Raw genomic sequence first — 25516 nt, forward strand, 5'->3', positions numbered from 1 at the left:
CTTCCAAACACTATGGCAATGTGAATTCTCTTGAGGTTTCTGATCAAGGCTGTGGCTGAGGGTTGTTACAATCAGGACGTGACCTGTGGAAATTGTTTAGAGGTCCACTAATGACGGCACGGAGAATTTGACAGCTCAACGGCTTGCAAGGACACTTGTGATTGTTTTTTTGGAAGAAGAATAAGAAGAAGGCGGCCTTCGGCTAGTTTCACAAATATCCACATGATGTTTACAGTATCTGATGTGCGGCTTTAATTGCCAAGTGTCATGCGTTTGAGGCTTTTGTTTGACTGTTTGTTAAACACACAATCGCACTGACGAGTTCAGCTACTGACAAGAGTGGGTTAGCTCCATTTTTCATATTGCAGGAGAGTGATTTCAAGATTTATGGCTCAAATAAAGTCCGGGAGGGTAACATCCCAGTGATTTATATGATAATGATTACACCGTCTGGATCCTGGTTTTATAGAAAGTGTGGTTTTACTCAGATCAAGAATAGTTCAATTGATTTTGATGAAAATTAATGACATTTTTGCACGACTGGATACGGTCATCGTCTTCACTTTGATAGGTTGGATCACAGTCAGTATCCGTGAGGTTGACTGAAAGAAAAGAAATAAACAGGGTTATGGGAAAAAAAGGTTGAATGCAAAAGATGATAAATACTATCATCTGGCACCCAACCTTTGCTGGTATATTGACCCACTGTTGCACAGATGAATCATCATGAACCTTTTCCAAAATCACAAATATGAAGTTAGCCCATTCAAGTTGTCTGTGGCTGAGTTGTTGTTTCACTCTCTCTACAGGGGAAGAAGGGAAGCCAAACGTGGAAGTTATAATTCTGGTGTGCACTGGAGCCGCCGCCACCTTCCTCTGGCTCATGCTCATCCTCTTCATCCGCAAGCTGAGGAAGGTAAGACGCTGCAGAGAATTTTTCCTGCAAAGAACGCTCTGTGAAATGTACGTTTGGTGGTGTGATTTTTCTCATCGTGGCTTTCTGAGCACTCCCCAGTACCATAATAATGACCACCATTAAAATAGGGAAGCGTTATAGTTCAGTCGGACATGCGGACTACGACCTCACTCTCAGTGGGTCATTGATTAATTTTCCCCAAAAATAAATGTGTGTTTTGTTTTTTTAAAATGTTTTGGTGCTAACTGTGAATATGCAAGGGTAGACTTTAAGATTTAAAACCTTTCGCCACAAGATGGCGGTAAGGAAGTCTAATACTTTTTTGCAAATTTGGAATGTTATGCAGGACAAACTATAGGAAAAACTATTAAAAAAATAAATCATATTAAAATTTTGAGTGACTGGATATTTGTGGAAAGATGGACAAAATGACCTCTTCCACCTAATGTTGTTTTCCTGTTCAACAGTTTTGTGCCATCTTTCATTGGTAATTTTAATGTAAGAGAGGCCTTTGAACGGGGGGGGGGGGGGGGGGGGAAGCACAGTACGGTATGTGTTTCTTTTGTTGTTTGCTTCAAACACTGTTGTTTGGTTCGGATAGTGGATCTTTCATTTATGCATTTAGAAATGTATTAGAAAACGTATACATATTTGGAGCATGTATTTTGCATGGATGCACATATTTTGTCCATATTTAAGATGCTATTTTTGTTGTACATCTAATTAGGAAGTGCATGGTTCTATGTGGCCCAACCGAGTAGAATTACAATACAATACATGCTGATTTATATCGCGCTTTCACAACAGCGGCAGCTGTAACAAAGCGCTTAACAAAACAGTTAACATAAAGTAAAATAATAAACACAACACATAACATAAAACACGGACAGTCGTGCAGTCCTAACCAGTTTTCCGTCACACGCTTTGTTGTTTGAGATGAAAGAGGAGAGAATTGATGAAAAATTGGGGCCCCCTGCAGCATTTAATTAGCACCATCCCTGGTCTAAGTGCTCCTGAAAATAATATGATTGCAATTCTAACCACGCAATCAACAAAGGTTGTGAAACATTCTTGTTTGCACTCGCTTTCCGACCAGAACTTAACATGGTTGTACATCCTTCCCCACCCAGCAGCAGCCTGCGCACTACAAAATGGGGCCGTCCATCATCATTGACCCCGACGAGTGTCCTCTGGACGAGCAGAACGATCTCCTCCAGTACGACAGCAGCAAATGGGAGTTTCCCCGCGATCGCCTCAGATTAGGTGGGCACTGTGCAAACATAGGCGGGTACACCTAGGCCCATTTTTTTTTTTACATCTTACCCCTTGATGTCATCCAACATTAGCCGCTAACCCTTCTTGTTTTGCCAGGCAAAACTCTGGGCCACGGAGCATTTGGAAAAGTGGTGGAGGCCTCTGCCTTCGGGATTGACAAACTCTCCACCTGCAAGACTGTTGCAGTCAAGATGCTGAAAGGTTCGGACATTTTCGTTCATTTGTCTTAATATGAGGTCACACGTTAGCAAATAAAACTGTCCGCAGGAATTCTTGCTCATATAAACACGTAAGCCCCCGATGGCCCCTCAGGTTCAATTTAGGGGTAACACCGACATGAACTGGCTTGCATTAACCTCACACGGTGGACCGTTATGGGAAGCGGATGATCAAATCCATCACTCGGGATGGATTTCGGCCGCACGTGACGGACACGCAATTTTAAGTACAAAGCCAAAAGGCGGTTACAAGTATAAGCAAAGACCTCCATCCATGAGGATATTTTAGGCAAAGGTTCTCAAACTGGCATCAGCCGGCTGGCGGTTGGGGGTCTGAAAAAATGATTTGCAATCAATTATTATGTCCAATCATTTGAAAACGTGCATTCGTGGAAACTATTTCACCTGTGATCATTTGCTGGGTCCCCAATAAGTTTGAGAAGCCCTTATTCAGACTACATTGGGACGTAGCCCAACCACAAAGACATAAAAATGATTACTCACGTATGATCGCTGCACATCTTGTTGAAATTTGACATTCTATGAGGGAGAATTGTCTGTTATTAGTCTATAAAATGATGATGTCAAATTTCAAATTTATACGCACCATTTGGAAAATATCCGCCCCATTAATCCTCATTATTGTGAGAGGAGCACATAACGCATCAGCGCAGATAAGAAAAATGAATGAATGGGGAACGCGTGTCAAATGTAGCGGCTGTTGTCAAATTAATCACGATGCCAAATAAGGACGGCTCGCGCCGGCTTTTTATCCGACTCGTAGGTCAACTTTAATGAAAACCAGACAGATTGATTTGGTTTCGTGTACGAGCGGAGACTTTGGCGGCTCATAAATTTCTGCGAGGGCCAAGCAACATAAAACTCCACAAAGTCGAAATCCTCGCTAAATCAAGCTTATCCGCCTTTTCACATTATGTTTAATGAACGTACCATATTAAATTCCAAACTTAGCCGGTGTTCCGTAAATGATAACATCGTGTGTTTTGAATCAGCTGTCGCATTTGCCCATGATGACTTCACTACTATACATCTGGAACATCCTGAAAGACGTTTGAGTAGTTATCCTTCGTATCCACTAGCTTAAGGTCCATGTATAGCACTAGTGTGCTCTTCGTCCTCACCAGTAAGACAATTCACTACACTTGTCGAACAACTGACGGATAAGTCAGTTTTTTTTTGTGTCACTTTTGGCCTACGAGTACACAAATCAATCATAGTAGTAAACTACATCGGTGGACTAGTACCGAGGCCTAACTCGTAGGCACGCGCCAGTCGTGAGCAAGATTATGATTGTTACCCAAAAATAAATAAACAAATACAACTAAAGCAAAAACATTTTTAGTGAGGCGCCCGTTGCGAACTGTTGAGCACAAATGCGGATTTGGAACCGAGAGTCACCGCTTGGAATTGAAGCGGATCTCAAATTGACAGAAGTGAACCGATTTCTTTTAACGTCAGTGGATGCTACAGCTTCCCGTTTACTTTCACATTTAGCTTGGAGCCGACGTGTGGGACATCGTGCATGTTTTGAGCATGACGTCTCTGATCCACTGGTCAAAGGAGACGTTGATTCTCTCCTCTTTCATCAAAAACGGCTTTGAACAACAAGGTGTATGCAGGAAGAGTTTTTCCGATTGTATGTCTGTCCATGATTTATGTGTTGGGTAATATTTTGTGATTTTATGTTAACAGTTTAGTCAAGAGCTTTGTTACGGCTGTTGTGGAAAAAGTTATTATCAATAAAGATGTCTTGTATTGGATTGGATTGTCGCTAGTTGTACGAGTGGGATGCCTTTGTCGGCAAGAACAGCTGGCTTGAGAAATGCAATGCATTTACTGCAAAGATTTAATTGCATAGTAGTCGGCCAAATGGGCCACTGCTGCTGCAGTGGGAAAACATTACTGTGCTGAACTGTCTTACTCGGTGTGGACAAAGAGTCCACTCGTGCACAGTTTTTGAAATGCATAAAATATATGGAACAAATGCCCATCTGCTCTTTTCATAATAGATCTGACTGATTCACATTTTTTACTCTGAACTTGCAGCTAATAACAGAATGATGAGGTCTTTTCGATCTGTTCCATATTATGACTTGAAAGCATGCACTATGGAATGCAAATATTGAATTGAGCACAAGAGAATTGTTTTGCGATACGCTCACCCTGCTGGGCGTGCCTTTCCCCACAGGCGGCGCCACATCTAACGAGCGCAAAGCCCTGATGTCGGAGCTCAAAATCCTGATTCACATCGGCCACCACCTCAACGTGGTCAACCTGCTGGGCGCTTGCACCAAGCCTGGAGGTGAGCTTCAGTCGCCACTCTAATACCCCGTGTTGGCCACTTCAAACGGCCACATTTACGATATCCCCTCAAAATTACTCACAGCCATTAATGTCTAAACCGCTGGCAACAAAAGTGAGTACACCCCCAAGTGAAAATGCAGAACAGGGGCCCAATTAACCAGTTAGATAGGTTCCAGCTCCTAATGGCAATCAGCGATAGAGAAATGGATGTTCAAACAAACCATGATTTCAAAATCTTTGAAAAGTCATCTAGCTCATTGCTAACATATAATGGGAAACACCATAGACAGGCTAAGGGACATTAGCATAGATGTTGGACGGTTGGTTCATGATACATCTTGTCCAAACAGGGCCCTTGATGATGATTGTGGAGTTCTGCAAATACGGCAATTTATCCAACTACCTAAGAGGCAAGCGAGACGACTTTGTGGTTTACAAGGTGAGTTTGTAGCTTTGTTCATTTTGAATTTTTCGGAGCTTGGGCGGCCACGTCACCCTTCAGCACGGCGTGCCTTTTGTGTTCAGGGCCGGGATGGCAAGGTGATGTCGGGTACGGCGTGCGAACTGAGCGAGTTGATGAAACGCCGCCTAGAGAGCGTGGCCAGTACGGGAAGCTCGGCCAGCTCCGGTTTCATCGAAGATAAGAGCTACTGCGACTCAGAAGAAGAGGAAGAAGGTAAAAGCCCTGCATTCCTTGCGGCCCATTCAGCCATCCGCTCTTCCGTTTCTGTTTGCTCCTCCCATGGAGCCACCACCCCCACCTCCACCTCCACCTTCCTGCTGCTGCTTAATACTATAAGGAGCACTGAGCTGCCAGTTCCTTCCTGCGGTCTGTGCGGTGTTGCACTCTCAATTTAATTTATCGTATCTTTTGGCTCGCCCTGACAAAATGTCACCATATCTCACTATGTGCCTGTTGTTCCTTAACCAACTGTGAAGGAGTGCGATGTTGAGGTTTCATTCGACCACAGGAAAGAAGACAGAATTTTGGTCAGACTTCAAATTTGTCCTCACAGGGCCAGAGGTCTGGCCCTCCATGATGTCTGTGTTTTTATACCCTCTGATTGGTTGATCAGAGCAAAACTTGTTCCAGCTAACTCCGGCTAGCAAAACACGTCTGTAGCAGTTCTGTTTGCCCCTTCTGCGTAGCCCCTCTGACCCCAAACTGCTCCTTCCTCCCACGCCGCTGTTCCGCCCCTCCCACCGAGGCGCGAACACCCCCCGCCCCCCACACCCCTCAGATTGTTTTGCAGTCTCCGTCCGATGGGAAGTTTCCTCCTCCTGTTCGGCGGTACAATCAGTCCAGCAGGCGGCCGCCGTCACCCCACTGGGTCTGGAGGCGGTTCTGTTTCCTACCCTGACCCTCTCTCTTTCTCTCTCGGCCACTTACGTCAGGCGTGTTGTTCCGGAGGTGTTATTTTGGTTTGATTAGTTGTTTACTCAGGTGGGGCTTCTTTTGAGTGCCTCTCCGGACCGCCGACCTGCACCCTCCAACCCCGAGCGCACATTTCACCTAACCTATTGTGATTTATTTTTCCCTCTTATAAATGATGTTCTAAATGAGACATACAGTGACTTAATAGCCCCCCCCCCCCCCCCCACTTACACATGAAGGAAACATTTCATACACTCGACTGTGTGTATGTGGCTCATGGACACTATGGATGGGAATTGAAATTTCGCTTTGATTGCTTGCCTGATGATTCCGCTTATTGATTCCCCTTAGCATCCGAGTTGATAAAAACAACCAACATGAACAGTTACTTGTATTTAACTTTATGTAACAGTTATGCCTAACCTGGGCATCTTATAAAAGTCAGTGCAGCTTTGCTTACCTTTTGTCTTCAACATGATAGAAGGGGCATCGGGAGAATGAGGGTGTTTTCGCAAGATTGTTTCAGACAGCGTACGTGTTTGAAAGTGCTATGTGTGTGTGTGTGTGTGTGTGTGTGTGTGTGTGTGTGTGTGTGTGTGTGTGTAGATAGATAGATAGATATAGCTCTTTACACCACCTGTGCCACAACTTAGACCTGCTTTTAACTAGTCTAAACTTGAGTCTACTTTCTGTCACAAATGCACTTGGTTCAGATAGTGTAGTGTGTGTGACACACACACACACACACACACACACACACACACACACACACACACCCTAATGTCTCCAAGACTTCCTTGTTGAATGAAAAATGTTTTTCACTGAATGTCTTTCTTCTCCGACAACTTGTTTTGCAGAATCTGAGGATTTATACAAGCGAGTTTTGACTTTGGAAGACTTGATTTGCTACAGCTTCCAAGTCGCAAAGGGCATGGAGTTTCTGGCCTCTCGCAAGGTATTCAAAATCGTTTTTATGTTATGTGTTGCGCAACGGCTTACAGCCTAATTACTTCAAATGAAAAATGATTTTCCATTTTAATGCGAAGGTCATGTGGTTTTGATCCACATGTTTGATTGATTAAAAAGAAACTTAATTTTTTTTCTTCATCGTATTTTCAACACCTGTTTATTGTAGTGAGGCAGTCATTCATTCTTCCAAGACGAGTGGCTGGGACTGATTTAGAAATGCAGCCATTGTTGTAAATAAATCTCGTAGAGACCATTTTTAGCCTGGATATGGAAGACATCATGTCCTTTTGTACAATCACTGACGGCTTAACCATGTGTTGCTTTTCAAACTGATCTGAATTACAGCAGGCAGCGCACCGTTGTCAAGCTGCCTCCAATCACAACTCGCTTTCCTTTTGTGTGCCACTTAGTGCATCCATCGGGACTTGGCCGCTCGAAATATCCTTCTCTCTGAGAATAACGTGGTGAAGATTTGCGACTTTGGGCTGGCCAGAGATATCTACAAGGACCCCGACTATGTGCGCAAAGGAGATGTGAGTCTGTGGCGGGTTGTGCATTTGGTACCTTGGTCTTGCTCCTCTTTGGATCACCACTGTCACTGTACAATTACTTTTAAAAAATACATTAAAATGCAATATAATAACTACTCAGTGAATGATTTGGAATCTTATTTTTCCATTTTTCCAGGCCCGGTTGCCCCTTAAGTGGATGGCTCCCGAGGCCATTTTTGACAAGATCTACACCACTCAGAGCGATGTGTGGTCCTTTGGTGTTCTCATGTGGGAGATCTTCTCATTGGGTAGGTACCGTGACCACATCAGATCACTTTTAATTCTAGAAAATCTTTTTTGATTGTTTTCAAAATGTGGGTGGTTAAAGTAAGACACTTCATTGAAGTAATATGCACAAATATACTAAAAAAGAAATCATGTTTCACAAGTAGCTACATTTCCAAAAATCCTGAACTCAAACCCACACTGACAGTGATCTCTCCACCCCCCAAAATGTCATAATACCACATCTCATGTTGATCATCTGGTGCTGTTTTCAGTCAGCATTTATCTAATAACATGCCAAAAACAAATTTAAAACACTGAAGAGGATCAAATATTTGAACGTGGGCAGATCACTACGGATGTGTTTTGACAGTTGAAGTTGATTTAATCATGTTTTGCTCTGACCAATGTCCATTTATGAATGGAATACGATAACATCCACCGCAGATATCAGCTGAGCACAGGATTTGTCTGCGCATCGATCAAATCCACCAAAAGCTCATTATACCACCTGGTATCTTTAAATTTAAATCGGCGCTTCTGATTGTGGCCACCACTGCTTCAGTATGTAAACTAGCCAAACGGTGTTGCCAAACAGCCGTGTCACGATGGAAATGCAAAGTTGTATAAGCCCCGCTGTTAAACCACGGCAAGGGCTTTGGGTGACGCTTTTGCGGCTCGAGTGATCATTTCTAGAGGTGGACTCATGATGAAACGTTTTGAATCGAAAACGTGTGACCAATTGTCTTCAAAACGTAAAGCTGCAAAAAAGTAGGGCAAGCTTTAGTTCTGATTTGGGGTGCGATCATATGTGCAGAAATATTTTACAAATAAATCTCATTGTGTGTTCATGTCTTCATAAGGACATTTCGAAGTGACCACCGCACTTTTGAATGGCAGCCCTTTTTTTTTTGCTTATTTCATCTTGTGTCTCGCGAATTGTTGAAATGGAGACGGTGACTTGATGGCTTCGAGTTGTCTACAATAAGTTACACATTGTCTCAGAGGATTGACCTGGAAATGTTCCAAAAACCTGGGAAATATGCGACTGAAAATCTTTCACGGCTCTTTTTCCCCCCACATCGAGCTGAGCTTGAACATTTTAGTTCCAGCCTTAACATTTTGCAAGCAAATAAACTGCCTACGCTGCTTTTGATTGATGACACTCTGAAGTCAAACTCAGGAGTGAGCTTGGTGTATTTTACATTTATTGACCCGCTGTAACTACTGGAAAAGGTTTTGTGAGGGGTGGATGGCAATAACTTCACTTTATTGCCACATCAAATCTTATTAGTAGAATTCTCGCTGTGTTTACAGCATCCGTCATCTTGTCACTGGGAAAACACGGAACGCCCCTCGACCATTCATTCCATATCATACGTGTGCTCCGAACTGTCCATGTAGTCGTATTATTTTCATTGTCCTCAATCGTACTATGACTGCCTTACTCGTTACTAGTTTTTCAGTTGATGACATTTCTGCAGGCTAGTTGAGCAACTTGGGCAAACTCATAGAAGACCACTACAGGTCACAAGCGAGGCAAAATTGCACAAGTTGACAATGGCGTGGTACTAATTCTACTTGTGAACCACTATAGGTGTTAACTCGTAGAATTTTTATAAGATCAATAATGATACTCTACTCGTAGCACACAAGGGCGGCCCGGTGGTCCAGTGGTTAGCGCGATGACCTCATAGTGCAGAGGTACCGGATTCGATTCCAGCTACGGCCTCCCTGTGTGGCATTTGCATGTTCTCCCCGGGCCTGCGTGGGTTTTCTCCGGGTACTCCGGTTTCCTCCCACTTTCTAAAAACATGCGTGGCAGGTCAATGAAACGCTCTAAATTGTCCCTAGGTGTGAGTGTGAGCGCGGATGGTTGTTTGTCCCTGTGTGCCCTGCGATTGGCTGGCAACCGGTTCAGGGTGTCCCCCGCCTCCTGCCCGAAGACTGCTGGGAGAGGCTCCAGCACGCCCTGCGACCCTTGTGAGGATAAAGCGGTTTCGAAGATGGATGGATAGTAGCACACAGTTGTCAATTGGTGCATACAGTGATCCCTCGCTACTTCGTGGTTCGTTTATCACGGGTTCAGTGCATCGCGGATTTTTTCAAACATATATATGTATATTTTTTAAAAATATACATGTACAGTAACTACAGTAAGTACAGTACTGTATATGTTGCTCTATGTGACTCGCTGTTGTTTTGCAGCTTCTCGCGGACCGTTTGCAGACTTAAAAAAAATACTTTTTTTACCTGTTTATGTTAATTGGACGCTACTTCACGGATTTTCATTTATCGCGGGTGGTTTTGGTCCCCATTAACCGCGATAAACGAGGGATTACTGTAGTTTTGCCTCACTGGTGACACGTAGCCGGTCGACTAATGTGCCCTTGTTGTTTCACTAGTACGCAGAAATGTCAAACAGTCATGGAAGGACAAGTGGACTAGTTATTAAGACAGGCTACTAGTGCAGTGACAATTCAGTCAAACTATGAGATGGACGAAATGTCTTTTCATGATGTCATTTTGTAACAAGCGTGTTCCCGTCGCTTGGTTTAGGTGCGTCGCCGTACCCTGGTGTTCAAATCGACGAGGAGTTTTGCTGCAGACTGAAAGAAGGCACCCGGATGAGAGCCCCCGAATACTCTTCCTCTGAAATGTGAGTGATCGGCCCAGTCTCACCATACCATGGGGGTCCCACGAGTAAAACAGGGTACACGCAAGTGCGCGGATTTGGACATCTTAACTCACAGACGCTACACTACCCTAAAATAAATAAACAGCTCAGTTTTGGTGTACTTGAGGTAACCGACACAGCACTTAAGTTTTTTGAAATGTCTTTGAATGTATGTTTACAGAACAACTTTTCAGATTTTCAAAATGTTTGTCTATTTTTATTTAACTCACAGACAATTTACGCCTTTGTTTTAAAATTCAAACAAGTTCAAGGAGCTTGCAGGGTCATCGGGACGTTTTTCAAAAGCTCAATGAAAACAAAGCAATGGCTCTCGGTTGTTTTCCACAGGAAATAAAGTTTTCCAAAATTTCAAATATCACTGAGATGTGAAACTTTCGCTCATATTTGTTTTCATTCCAAACAAAACCAAAAGGCGCAGAGAGGTCGGCAGCATATTTTATAACTGAAAATTTAAAACAACATTTCCCTGAAGTTTACACTTTTTTTCAAATTATCTCTTATCTGCCATTTTTTTGTTCTTTTTAAAGCAGGCTGATGCCGATATTCATCAAAGTGCTTAATATCGTCGGTTCAACAATCGGTCTGTTTCTAGCAGATGCCATAAAAACATCCTTCGGGAATATTTAAAGAGGGTATTTCAAGATCGCAGTTTGCAGTTGCCAGGGTGGTCACAAGGAGGGGGTTGCCTCTCATCAGTCTGTATGGTGGCTTTTCACCAGTTACACATGATTCGCAATAAATGGAGTTTCACTTTATTGTCCCGGCGCTGTAATAAGCCACACCGCAGTCATTCATCAGTTTAGCAGAGCAGAGACGGGATGATTCATCGCTGCCCCCAATTCGGATTTTTGCCGCGTCAAACTCCCCGTTCCGAGAGTTTGGGAGCTCAAGCTGACAGAGAACGTTTCCAAACACACGCGGCCGAATTAACCTCAAGGACTGGAACGGCATTCATCAAGCTATCAGCGGGTTTCATCTTCCTATCGGAGACAGGTCTCGCATAGATCAAGAGGGAACGCGCGAGGAGAAACTCCTGGCACCAGCCGGTCTGCATCCGCACATCCGCTTTTGATTTTCGGCATCGTTTTCAATCCGAGTCTCGGCCCCGCAAAGTCGATTGGATTCACTTTGGGAGTCTCGCTTGGCGTGAGGCGGCCAGAAACGTGTTGAAGCTTTGATACCAGAGAGCCATTAAACAGAAGTTGAAGCAATCTGTTTGGAAAACAAGATTGATGGACTACGCGGGCGCTTCAACTGGAGCGGAAAATGAAACCCCCTCGCATTTATTCCATAGCCTTACTTATACGAGTGCACTCTTTGTCCTCACTAGTAAGGCAACATTTGTATACTTGTAAGACAACTCAATGTTACTAGCGAGGCAAAACTAGGCCCCTCCGACATCTGCATGCCACTGGTACTACTAGCGACCTCATAAGATTTGGGCATTTTGGTGTTACTATTGGTACAGGAGGCAACTAGTGCGTGACACATACCTGCTAGTTAACTCGGAAGGTTTAATTGGGAACTAGTAGGCCAAAAGGAGGCACTAGTTGTTGGGGAAACCTCAGTCCTTTTACTCGTGAGCGCTATTCGTGCTACTACTCAAGCATAAGGTGCATGTACTGTTGCCACTCTTTCTCCTCACTTGCACGACAATTCGGTGCATGATGGAGGGTGCACTAGAGGAACAACCGCGTCCCACCCAAAATATTTTCTTTTTTTTTTAGACTACTGTATGATATTTCTGCATACTAGTTGCACACCCACGTTACAATTGAAGCAAAACATATGCGCACTAGTAGGATTACTAGTGAACCCTGTAGTAACTAGTAGAATGGCATATTTTCCATAAAGCCTTTTAAGAATTGATTCACAGTGCACTAGTTTTGTTTTTAGCGATTGTTAGCTTTCTACGAGGGCGGCCCGGTGGTTCAGTGGTTAGCGTGTCGACCTCACAGTGCAGAGGTACCGGGTTCGATTCCAGCTTCAACCTCCCTATGTGGAGTTTGTATGTTCTCCTCGGACCTGCGTGGATTTTCTACAGGTACTCCGGTTGCCTCCCACATTCCAAAAACATGCATGGCAGGCTGATTGAACACTCTAAATTGTGTGAGTGTGAGCGCGGATGGGTTTTTTGTCTCTGTGTGCCCTGCGATTGACTGGCAACCGGTTCAGGGTGTCCCCCGCCTACTGCCCGAAGATGGCTGGGATAGGCTCCAGCAGCCCCCGCGACCCTTGTGAGGATAAAGCGGATCAGAAAATGGATTGATGGATGGATAGTTTCTACTCGTGTAAAAAAAAAAAAGACGATACAAGTGCATGGATCTTAAGCTGGTTATCAAACGGCTCAAACGGTTTTCAAACAGTCGTGAGAGTCGATGTGTGATGGCCAAATGTAGATCGTGCACAAATTGCAAGTCTGTTCTTATTCTTGAAAACCGATCCAGCTGACCTGCCAATTTTGCAAGCGTATGAAAGAAAAGCGTTAAGTTCCTATTTCCAAAAAAAAGAAAAACCTTTGCCAGTCGATACTCTTAAGTGATGTCTTAGTCAAACCGCGATACGACTGATCACTGCAGCTTGCTTAAGCGGCCTGGACACACACTGACGATCGGTCCAAATTTCAGCAAATTCTCTTCTTTCCAACCAAAATCAGCAAAAGACTGATAATCAGATTTCTCCCCTAGATTAGTTAGCGGTGCGTTCAGAGATTTTTTATTTATTTATTTATTTTTTTGCTGGAGTCCACCAATGGGCAAAGTTAAACACGTTAAGTATGAAAAGGTCTCAACACAACACACCAAGTCAATGGTGGGCCAAAGTGGCCGCCCCAAAGTGACAGCGGACACGGCGCGGCAGCTCGACCCCGACGCCAAATGCTACATACTTTTTCGCCGACTGCTATCTCGCCTCTGCGCATGCGTGACGAGTAACTTTGGAATGCGGCGGCTTACTCCGGCGGGAAAACAATAAATGGGATGCCGACACACATGCTCCAGGCAGCTTTTTTTGTTCAACATGACATTCCGGTCAGGAAATGTGTTTCACATTGTGCTGTGGGTCAAATAGTGATAACTTCCCCCTTTGTATGGTCCGCATTACAGCGGTGACATCCCGTCGCCGTGGCGAGGGCTCCCACCTGGTCAAGATGTGAATGAATAAAATCCCCCTGAAAAGCGGAGAGCAGCACAGGTGGCGAGGCGGAGGAATATTGCAACATCTGGTTTTCAAATTCATTATGAAACCAAAATGGGAACGACAGTGCTGCAAAGTCACTGAATAGAAACACTCCAAGATTCTACTTTCGGTTATCGGTACTTGAAGTCTCCCTTTGCCAAAATAGGCTCGGTACTTTTTTCAACCTCGGCGGATGACGACGCGACGTAAGCAAAGACGGAACTAAAAGAACGAAAAAGTTAACCGTGGTTGAAATCTGGAGTCTTTCCAGTCTTTGATTCAGCCCCCAAAAACAGATACAACGGCGAAATGGAGGTCAGCCAGGGTGCATTAACAAAGGAAGAAACTTTTCATTGAAGGCTTTGACTTCGAAAATAACAATTCTCTGACTAACAGATGGGCATCAAACAAATTTTTGTCCCTGATCACAGTGTTCGGATCACCCTCAGAGGGCCTTTATGACTATGAAAATCATGAAATGTGTAATAACCCTTATCACATTATGACATAATTGCCCATGTCATTTATAGCTAATTGCCGTTGAAAATTGAGTAGAGCACCGGAGCCTTTTTTTTTTAACCCTTTCATGCACCCTGTAACCTGATAACATGATAAATTGTCTACTGTAGTAACCGCTGTCCCTGAAAGAGTTAAATATACAGTATGTGTGAGCACTTTGACCTCCTCTAGGCCACGATTGCGATCACAGACGTTTTGCTCTGAAGATCATTTAAAACGGGGGCCGCTCTGGGACCAAGGTTCTTTTTTTCCTCCAAATTCCTGAATGAAAGGAGTGAACCTCACACAAGGACTTACTGAGTCTTCCCACATGCCCCCCCCCACCCCCCGACGCTGACAGCTCGTGGCGGAGCCGTCAAAAGTTATGCGCTTCTCACGCCCGTGCCCTGAGACCATCCCGTATGGCGTCAAAGCACTTCAAAAACAAACGAGGGGATTCAGAGTATTTGGACATGGTTATTCCGCAGCGCTGAATACAGCAGATGTTGCGCCTCTCTGACACGACCCGCCATTTGTGCACGTGAACATGCAAAATATTTTGGCACTGAGAGGTTCTGCGTTTCATTACCTCAAGCCTCATGTATGTTCTTACAAAGCATGTGTGTGTGTGTGTGTGTTTGCATTGTAGATATCAGACCATGTTGGAGTGCTGGCAAGGGGAACCACAGGAACGGCCCACCTTCACCGAGCTGGTTGAACAGCTGGGAGACCTTCTTCAAGCCAGCGTGCAGCAGGTACAAAAAAAACCCCAAAAAAACATGGCAGCCTTTGCAAGCTTTTGGGCATTAAGAATAAAAATAATTACCAATTTAAGCCAATAAATGATCAATTTGTGGCGATAGGCTCGGGGGGACTTCCATCAAACAATTATGTAATTTTTATTTTATCTATTTCATAATTTCTTTATATTTCAGTTGTTATTCAATGTTTCAGTTTTGCATTCCTTAAAAAAATATTTTTTAATTAAATGATTTTTTTTTTTTTTCATTTGCATTCCAAACAAATCCCCAGTCAAATGTGGAATGACAGGACACGGTCAGCCATTTTTGCGTCACAAAAAGCAAGTTGCAAAAGCAGCAGGAAGTGGGCGTGGCCCGTCCTTGTCCTGAGGCTTGAGAAGCAGCAGGCGGGCGGTCGGCTCACAGTAGCCGACAAGGGGAAGTTGCACTCATCGCGTACAAACACTTGGCGCAGATGACGGTGACACCATCAGCCTTTTATTAGCGCCTCAGAGGAAAACTGATGAATTCCATCAGTGTGACTTGAAATAATGTGACAAATTTTTGACCGGAAAGGAAATACAGTGAAACCCAGTATGGGTGTTTTTTTTTCTGGGTTTTGACTGAATACAGGCAGGTCCAAATTGGAGTTGCGCTCCATCAGTGCAGGAACACATTGGACCGCAAAATGCTTGGGAGCATTGAGCCCTACTGGATGTAAATGCAATGGAATTAGGAACTAGAAGAGGCAGGGAAGGTCCCCAATTAAGCCGCAGTAATAATTGTTTCTGTAGGGCAAAGGGAATAAATAGATGTCAATATACAGTCAAACCTCGGTTTTCGAACGTTCGACCAAAATTTGAGTTTTTTTTAATACCTCGGATTACGACCGAATTTTGGTTCTCGAACAAACCAGCGCACTTGAATGCGCCACTTGACTCCTCTCGCCTTCCTTACATGAGGAAGTGACGCTTCGTTCCATTGTGAGCAGACGTGTTCAATAAAGATTTTTTTTTTCCAGAAGAGCGTGGTTTCGGTTTTCGAACAAATCGGTTTTCGAACAGCCTTCTGGTACGGATTATGGTCGAAAACCGAGGTATGACTGCATTTTGCTGTATGCTCCGTTAGTATGTGTTGCTGCTTGGTGTGTGTTCTAAATGGTTTGAAGGTTTAAAAATTCTCGACCATCAATGCTTATTTCCATTAGCTCGTCTATGGCAACCTGCATTATGCGTTAGCGTTAGGCTAAGAGACCATATGATGAATATTTTAGTGCTTAAATATAATGTTCGATTTATGATTTGCTGTATATGTTGCTGTCCTGTGCGCGTTCAGGTCGTGGCTGTTTGAAGGTTTACTGATAGCTTTTGTGTTTAGATCACTGATAAACGAGGTTTCGCAGTGCTCCTAAACAACAAAAGCGGAAGAATATCACATCTAAAAGCTCTCATTAGTGGCACCATTGTTGTGGTGCAGGAAGTCCTTCCACAGGCAGTGACCTATTTGATTTACTAGCCGTGACCCAGCTTTCTTTGGCTGCTCTCCAAAAGGTGTGCGTGCATTTTTATGTTTGAATATCCGCAGCCCATCGTCCGTGAATCTGCCCACCGGGCACCTCCTGGAAAAGTTGTATCCAGATGGTTTTGTTTGTGTGACCAATTTAGGGGGGGAAACACTACATACCCGTCAACACCGACCTGCTGGCCAAAGTCGGCGAAATCGACGGCGGCAAGATGACGGAAGAAACGCCCACCCGGCCCGTTTCGCAGCGAGACTCTGGCGGCACCTGGTAAGGAGATGGGGGAAACGCCCCACCATCCTACCCTCCCCCCTCGCAATTTGGGCTGACAAGATGATTCTAATGACACTCAGCCAAATTTCAAAATTTTAATTGAGTTTAAATTATATCAAATCATTCTTCAGTTTGATCTAATTGAATGACAGAAAATTAAATCTAATGTGATTAAATCACTTCAATCTTTTGACCAGTTTGACTGGTAGACAAGTATTTGACGTGAATTGAATTAAAAGCACATTTTAGAAAATTTAATTACATAATACATTGACCAGTTTTACTATTTTTACTTAATTAGTAAAATTCCATACGTTGACCAGCTTGCGTACTTTAAGTAAACCAATGTTTCAATAAAAGTCCGTTTAGAAATAAATAAGCAAATTATATTATTTGCCCAATAATTTAATCTAATCAAATTAAATGAAATCAAATCTAATTTCTTTCAACACACTTTGATTTAATTGAAATGAAAACAAATTCTGATCAAATTATATACAGCCACTTTGTGGATTTATTCAGATTTCATGTAACATTTTATGAAACTCTCGGGCATTGACATATGTCCAAAGTATGTGTTCCTGATGACATGATGAAAAGCAGCGATGACAGATAAACCCGAAGTTGAATTATTCAGATCGTCTTTTAGCCCCTTAGCAGCTGTGATGGCGAGGATTCAACACGTTGTTGTGCTTAGTCATTACATTACAGCCGTTTTATTGCCTCTTGGCTTCTCCAAACTCTTAACACTGAGATGGCCTTTCCTGGAAATCTTTCTATGTGTTAGGAACATCAAGATCAGACCGGCAAGCGTCAAAACCTTTGATGAAGTCACCATGGATGGCGAAGACAATCATGCTCACCAGGTCAGCAGGATGGACAGATGGATGGATGGATGGAAAGAGCAAGAGAGAGAATGAAAGTGAGAGAGAGCAAGAGAGAAGATAAGTGAGCATAGGAGAGAGAGAGAGCGAGAGAAAGAGATATGATGGATGTTAGGTCTCTGGGAAGATGGATGGATGGAGAGATAGATGAGGTGGTCTCTGGTTGGTTGGTATAATAGTTGTTGGGCCGATGTATGGTTGGTTGGAAATAGATTTAAAATTTTGTCTCCTTTAAATAATACAAGGAGTACTCATTTTGAACATTTTTTTAAATGTATGATGATGATAGCATTGTGTGTGTGTGTATCCATGTTGAGCAGGGCGTGCAGTGCGACAGTGGGATGGGCCTGTCGTCCGACAACATGAACACTTTGAAGAAACTGGAGACGCTAGCCGGACGACCTCTCAGCATCATGGCTCTGGCGTACGTATACACGCGCCCACACACACACACACACGCGGTGGAACTGGTGATGGGGGGGCGGGGGGAAACAAACTAGTAAGACATGTCATTTTACCAGCGCACTTATTTGTCATATTAGTGAGGACAGAAAGGGTTCTCTAATATGACCCTCACGCTGGATATGCCATGCTGTATATTTAATTAAAAAAAAAATTTTAAATGATATTTTTGAAATGAAGTCATGCCTGTTCTTGAGAAAAAAATGTATTTAAAAAGTTAGTTTAAAACAATTGTGTGTTTTTTGGGCTGAGTCCATTTTGAGAACCAGCTCAGACATTTTTGGATAATGGGTGGCTAATGTATATTTTCACAAAAAAAAAAAAAATCATATTATTGGATAAATCATAACGTTAAACATTTTGTGGGGAAAAAAGGGTGTACTTGTTTTTAAGCTGTGTAGCCTCCTTTTAAGGAAAAAAAAGTGTACATCTGAGAAAAAAAAGAAAATTTGTAAAGCAGTGGGTCTCGCCTACCCTCACTGTGAGTAACAACATCCTGCTTTTGTAAATTCCCGTTACAAGCTGTCCGTGACGCACACTCACAGTTGAAAATTGCTGTACACTCCTTACCGAATAGCAATCAGCTCCATGCAGGTTATCAAATGAGCCCTTTCTGCCTAACGTGCCAGTCGGAATAACGTGCGCGCTTGTGGTTGCAGCATGAAGGCGATGAGCAGGAGCAAAGAGTCGGTCCTGAGCGAGCCCGACAAGGACAAGTACCCGCCAAGCGTCCCTCCTCTGGACCTCAACCTGGACGACTCAGCCTTGGACGCCGACCTCGAGTGTCACAGCCCACCGCCGGACTACAACTACGTGGTGCGCTACTCCACCCCGCCCGTTTAAGCTTTCACCTTCAACAAGCCTTCCAGCATGCTCAGAGGGGATTTCCCCTCGTGGCCGAACAGGGAGAACGTCGGCGAAACTGTGAATTGTGAAATGAGCGAGCGGCCAAATTGCGTCGTCCGACCGATGCGCCGGACTGACTTTGCGGAGCTTGGGCGTTTTGCTCCAAGTGAAAAGTGGCTCAGGTATTTTCAGTCAGCTCCATATCAGGCTTTTCTACTGTGAAATGGCTCCACAAGGTCCAGCAAGCAACACGCAAGAGGAAAAGACACGCTTCATGTTCAAAAGGGCAAGATTTTGAAAGGAGATCATTATGATCATGATGCTTTGGGGGGATTTTTTCTTTTTTTTTTTCACAATAGTTCACAAAAGTCTTTGTAATACACCGGTGACAAAATTTGCCAAGCACCTCCATGTAATCTTAACACCATTTGAGAATAACCATCACAATATTTTATTTTTTTTGCCACTAACAACATAGCTGTGAACGCTTCACCTCACTTCAGCATAGTTCCTTGACGCTAAGACGCCACAAAAACAACAAATAGAACACCAAACTACAACTATGCAGGGTTCACCATATTTGTACACACGTCATTAAAAAGTCACTCCCACCCCCTCCAGACGCTGCTCTTGCAGCTTTGCTGACCCTTTGGTTTTAAAGTAGTCAAATTTCACCACAGGGTGCCGGGAATTGCACCGTTATCCCCTCCCCCCGCTCTTTGACGGACTCCAAAGACAACTACTCGTATGCAAACCACAAAAGTACATTTTCAACATTGTAATAGTGCAGCTCCGCTTACCTTTTGACTTTAAAGTAGTGAAAAGTATCCCTTGGTTCCCAGAATTTCACTGTTATCCCACCCCTTCGCTCCCCCGCCAAACCCGAACTATTCGCATAACGGCCACAAAAGGTCAATTTTCCGTGATCTGTCCTCTTAAAATATAAGTTATAAAAGAGTGACGTGAAGGTCTCTATTTGGTTAAAGTCTCATGTCTAAGATGTCCAACGTCCAATTGCTCAGGTTGTCTCCTCCAGTCACAAATGAGTGAAAGTTTTGCTTGAAAAACAAACTTTGAAGGAGCCAATAAAGAGACTCTGCTCAATTGTATCTTTCCTAGTTTACAAACACAATTACTGCGATGGACTCGCAACCAGTTCAGGGTGTCCCCTGCCGACTGCCCGAAGACCGCCGGGATAGGCAAGCCCGCGAGTCCTCGTGAGGAGAAGCGGATTCGAAAATGGAGGGATGGATGGGCAAAAACAATTACAATGTCACAGGAAGCTCTCCCTCAAACACAACATATGTATTTATTTCAACTGTAAACACTGTCAACTAAGAGGTTGTGTGCGTGGAGTGATGTTTAAGCAAAGCTGACTTGCACCATGCAGATGTTCAAATGCTGCTATGTTCACTGACAAGATTCAGCAGGTTTCCTCCTCTTCCTCCTCGTTGTGATGCTAACGAACGCTTGCGGGGCAGGCGTCATGGTAACCACCTTTGACTGTACTGAATTTTGGCCAATGCCCTTGCTTTGTGACATTGTCATGGGGGGAGATCAGTGTCAGCCCTTACATACTGTTCAGGGAATGGTAGAAGTGCCAAAAGGGGAAATGAACAGTCTGTCAGGGTTAAATCTAAGAACCGTGGACCAAATATGAATTCATCAGTTTGCTTGTGTTTCACGACCATGATTGGAAAAACCAACAAGAAATGCATCCGAAATGGATGAACTGTGGAATTTTTGTGTTAATGCGCAGAGGAAAATCACGATGCACTGATACTTTATATCAAATGTGGTTTTTTTTTTTCATATTCAAATTTTATGTCTTTTTTATTCAACAGTATTGTGGCTCACAAGTCGCACATTTAACGTCTAACTAGTTCATTAGTCCTGTTCATTCAACGTATGTTGGAAAATGCCTGTTGACCAAAAACGTTGATGTCGATGCAGCTTATCTGGAATAGTATTTGTTTTTTTTAATGTATGTAATAACCTGCAGCAGTTAAAAACCGTGTAGTTTGTCATTCACCTTCATCCTTGTAGTGTCACGTGTTTTATAATGATGTTTCCCCAACACTGTTGCTGAGCATATGAAGCAAATAAATAAATAAATAAATCTATATTTATACTTTAAAAGCTTTCTGGTGGTTTTTGTGTTCCATCTGTTTGGATACCTAATTATATTTTGATCAACACAATTCACATACGATAAAATCGCACATTTGATTTTTAAAACTAGACATCTCATCGATAAAAGGACCTATAATTTACAACTGTAAGTGTCCTACGACAGTCAGTCAACAAATGATCTAATTTCTGAAATTAAGCCAGCAAAAACCAATAGGAAAATATTTCTAGATAATTACGACTTTGGAATAGTTTAGGCGGCCCGGTAGTCCAGTGGTTAGCACGTCGGCTTCACAGTGCAGAGGTACCGGGTTCGATTCCAGCTCCGGCCTCCCTTTGTGGAGTTTGCATGTTCTCCCCGGGCCTGCGTGGGTTTTCTCCGGGTGCTCCAGTTTCCTCCCACATTCCAAAAACATGCATGGCAGGCTGATTGGACGCTCTAAATTGTCCCTAGGTGTGAATGTGAGCGTGGATGGTTGTTCGTCTCTGTGTGCCCTGCGATTGGCTGGCAACTGATTCAGGGTGTCCCCCGCCTACTGCCCGGAGACGGCTGGGATAGGCTCCAGCACCCCCCGCGACCCTAGTGAGGATCAAGCGGTTCGGAAAATGGATGGATGGATGGAATAGTTTAACTACTTGTGTCACTCCATGAGTCACACAAAGTTAAACGATAAGCAAGTAAATAAACAGACATCGAGTTAAAATATTGGTATTAGCTCAACGGTAAAGCTTTAGCAGTTGCTTTTTTTGTGTTGTGTATTTTAATGAAAATATTTATATTTTAACCAGAAAAAGTTGTTTTGTTTGTCATGTTGTTTTTAAGAGTTGATCCCGGACTTTTTTTTTAGATGGTTGGAACAAATTTGTAATCACTTGTTATATAGCGCTCGAAGAGACACGATAAACATGTAACTCAACAGACATGGGCCCCTATTTTGGTCGGCTGGCACCCGTGCGCTCAGTGTAAAAATGGGTGGAGCTTAATTTTTGTGCCAGCGCAAGTCTATACTTTTGTGTCTTCAAGACCATGTTGCATCCATTTGGGCATTTCGATACACGGAGTTGCCTCGCCCCCGAGTCATCCGACAATTTCGTAACCGATAGTAGTCTGCATAAAAGCGGATGCTTCGTCATATTTGTGCCAGGGTAATCCAGCAGGTTTGTGAATGTTGTAGATGCGCTATGCCTCACTGGCCGTTTGTGCATCGCCCCCCGCAATCCACACCCCAGCGCATCTGCAAATTTGGTCACAAAAAGTAGACTAAATTTTAGACTTCTCAAAAGCGGGTTTATTTTGCAGCGCAGGTGGTCTAACGCGAATTCATTGAACAAATTATAATCATTATCTTAAATGTATTTTATTAACACCCCGTCAGCCGTCAAATGAGGGACACCGTGCAAATTGGCTGGCAAAAGTCTGCGTTCCATCTCACAACAGCGCACAAAGGTGCAAACGCGCAATTATGCCCAATTCTACCAGCGCAAAGTTGAGCAAAATACCAAAAGAAACAAAACTCCGCCCATACGCACAGTTAGACTGAGCATTGCACGAGACTTACGCCCAGAATGAAAAGAGAGCCCATGGAGTTAACGCCACAGTGATTTTGTGGGCATTCAGCGTTTTCCTCCCTCTGAACGTGGCTTGACGTTAGTTAAAATAGCAATATTAGAAAATGGCCGGTGCCTTAGCATGAACGCTCTGATATTTTTGTGACGACATGTTGTTAAACAAAATGAATGAGTTTAAGTTATCCGATATGATGATAGTTCAACAATAATTATATTAAAATATTTTTTATACTGTACAGTATATTTCAAGTTTATGCATGCTTTTTTTTTAAATCAACTTATGGTGCGTAGTGATTGCAGCCCCTGCAATAACAACCAGCCTGGCGCATTAGTCATGTTTGTGCCTGGTTGCGATTATTGGCCAATTTTAATTATATAACTCTGAATAAATCCAGACAACTGAACCCAACGATGTTTTTTCGGAAAATATCCTCAAAAACAGCATTTCTGTGGAACGACTCAAAACACAGCCACGTACCCTTCAAATATAGTTGGGAAAAGTAACTTTCTTGCATATCTGCTGGTTATATCTGTGACGCTACATTTTTCTTTCAATCAAATTTTTTTGTGGAAGAGTATAAGATGGCCATACAGCCCAGCCCAATGTCCATCCCCCGAGGACATAGTGAGTGATGAGGTCGAAGGTAGCAAGATTTCCCGCTCGCCTTCGATTTCTTTAAACCATGACCTTCCTGTTGATTCATATTTTTATTCTCCACTCATTCATGCCTTTGGGACAGGAACGCGGCGCTCTTCGGACGGCGTGACGGTGTTTTCCGGTCGGGCGAGGTGTCGGCAGCATGTCTGTGCTCCGGGACAAAGGAAGGAACTCTTAATCACGACGGCCCGCCTGAAGGACGCCACACACGAGGCTTCCTATGGGAGCCAAACGCTCTCGAGTGGAAATCCATTTGAGCATTACTTCCATATCCTTCATATCCATTTTAAAGTAATAATCCTAGTCCACTTTTTGTACGCACTAGTAGGACAACTTTCGTACAATAGTAGGACATGTTACTCATACTACGAGTGATATGATAATATTTTACAACATCTAGCGCAGGGGTGTCAAACTCATTTCACGTTGTGGGCCACATACGGCCTCAGTTGATGTCAAATGGGCCGGACCATTAAAATTATACGATACTCTGCTACAAATAACCAAAATAATATGTCTTTCCTTTGTTTTGGTCTAAAGAGGCAGAAGAACATTAGGAAAATGTTGACATTTAATGAACATTTCTTTTACAAAACATTTCAGGAAGCACCTTAAGATTTCCTTCGACAAATGTGTATTTTACTTTTATCATTCACATATACGCATTGCAACTGATCCCACTGATTGTACAAAGGCACAAAACTTTAACAAGTAATTGGTATTGAAAAATATAGTCATGCACTTTAACATTAAATGAGATTTATCAAGAAAGGAATTTTTAAACCATTTACACATGTGCATATAAAATCTAAATTTATTCCCTGCCTACACTTTACAAACTAAGGAGTGCTATTAAATGTGTAAAGAATGAAGTATTCACATGTCCTTGATAGCGTCTGCAGTGTTGGGTCCATCTCAGTGACAGATTGAGACTGTGGTTTTCTTCTTCTCTGATCAGAACAGTGTGTCCCCTAGCAGATACTCCATGAATTGCACCTTATTAAAAATATTAATTCCATGTCTTTTACGCATTTTTTCACTTTTAAATTATCCTGCGGCCTAATTGAACGTCCTTGGGGACCGGTTCCGGCCCGCGGGCCGTATGTTTGACACCCTTCATCTAGCGCTCCACCAGTAGAGTATATTTGTAGTTTTCCATTCACGACTTTGCCTTTTTGTGGATTTATTTCTGATGTTTATCGAGTTAATTTGTATGTTAATATTAAAAAATTTAAAAAATGTAAAAATCACATTGACCTTATTCATCATGTTAAATACGGAAGTAAGATACTGTACGGAATAAGGCCGGAATCAGAACACGAGTCTCCTTGAAGGTCTTGACAGGATCTGCCATGTTTACATGGAGGTGAGCGGGCAAAACACGCCAACGCAGACAAACAAGGGAAGGATGTTGGTGGCGAAAGGAGGTGGAGGGTGGAGGGGGCGGGTGGTCGAGGTGGAGGTGGGGGTTGTGACTAGTATGTTTTTTTCATTTGGCAACAAACAACAGGCTGGAGTTGGCAACAGTCCTTTTCCATGATGAGGGGCATCCTTTTACCTTTCCTGTCTTGGGCTTGAACTTATTTCCCAATGACAAAGTCCACGGCACAATCATCCTCAACATTTGTTTCATAAACGTACAGTCAAGGCCCATTTATTACGGCGATACGTTCCAGACCAGCCAAAAATTACATGAAAATCAACAAGATACAAATTTTCATAGATATATTTTTGCTCAGGCCAAATCTATGTCTCGGACCGCCCAAAAAGTGCTGTGCAGTTATCTTGCGGGGCATCTACTGCAAACTGAAAGACTGTCAATTAAAGAGTGTCAATTACTTGAGGATTTGCAGCATTTGTGGCAGGACTCGTCCCTGAGTAACATTGTAATCATATTACATCGTGGTACCAAGGAACTATGTGGACATGAGTTGAGGAACATCATTAGCAATGCTTTGCTGCTATCTTGTGGTAACTATAGGCAAAAAAAAACTTTCAGGGCAGGGGGGAGGGCGTGCATTTGCACATTTTTGTTAAGATTCAGTCGCTATAGAAGACTGTAAGCAAATTACAAAATGACAGTTCAAATTAAGAATTACAAACACTTTTTTTAACACACGTTTTCATCTACAAATGACCTGACTCATCTGTCCGTCTTAAACACCACATGAGTACCTCTAATAGAAGTGAAAGTTGCCAAAATGTTCC

At 43.2% G+C, this 25516-nt stretch overlaps 1 protein-coding gene across 2 annotated transcripts in view; it reads left to right on the forward strand.

Moving 5' to 3' along the window:
- The window catches only part of kdrl (kinase insert domain receptor like), a 56624-nt gene extending 35534 nt beyond the window's left edge, over positions 1-21090 (forward strand). The window contains exons 16-30 of one of the 2 annotated variants that reach the window (XM_086101244.1): positions 810-916; positions 2047-2179; positions 2288-2392; positions 4619-4732; positions 5085-5173; positions 5260-5410; positions 6967-7064; positions 7489-7611; positions 7766-7877; positions 10414-10513; positions 14877-14982; positions 16632-16756; positions 17547-17625; positions 17964-18067; positions 18765-21090. In XM_086101244.1, coding sequence (XP_085957370.1) covers positions 810-916; positions 2047-2179; positions 2288-2392; positions 4619-4732; positions 5085-5173; positions 5260-5410; positions 6967-7064; positions 7489-7611; positions 7766-7877; positions 10414-10513; positions 14877-14982; positions 16632-16756; positions 17547-17625; positions 17964-18067; positions 18765-18948 — 1730 coding nt within the window. In that variant the 3' untranslated portion in view covers positions 18949-21090. The remainder of the gene's footprint in view (positions 1-809; positions 917-2046; positions 2180-2287; positions 2393-4618; positions 4733-5084; positions 5174-5259; positions 5411-6966; positions 7065-7488; positions 7612-7765; positions 7878-10413; positions 10514-14876; positions 14983-16631; positions 16757-17546; positions 17626-17963; positions 18068-18764) is intronic. The other variant, XM_086101245.1, reaches the window with a different exon arrangement.
- The last annotated feature ends 4426 nt before the right edge of the window (positions 21091-25516 follow it).

This window comes from Hippocampus guttulatus, chromosome 2 (genome assembly GCF_054856545.1).
Source record: "Hippocampus guttulatus isolate MCC_2025c chromosome 2, RoL_Hgut_1.0, whole genome shotgun sequence".
Classification (NCBI taxonomy): Eukaryota; Metazoa; Chordata; class Actinopteri; order Syngnathiformes; family Syngnathidae; genus Hippocampus; species Hippocampus guttulatus.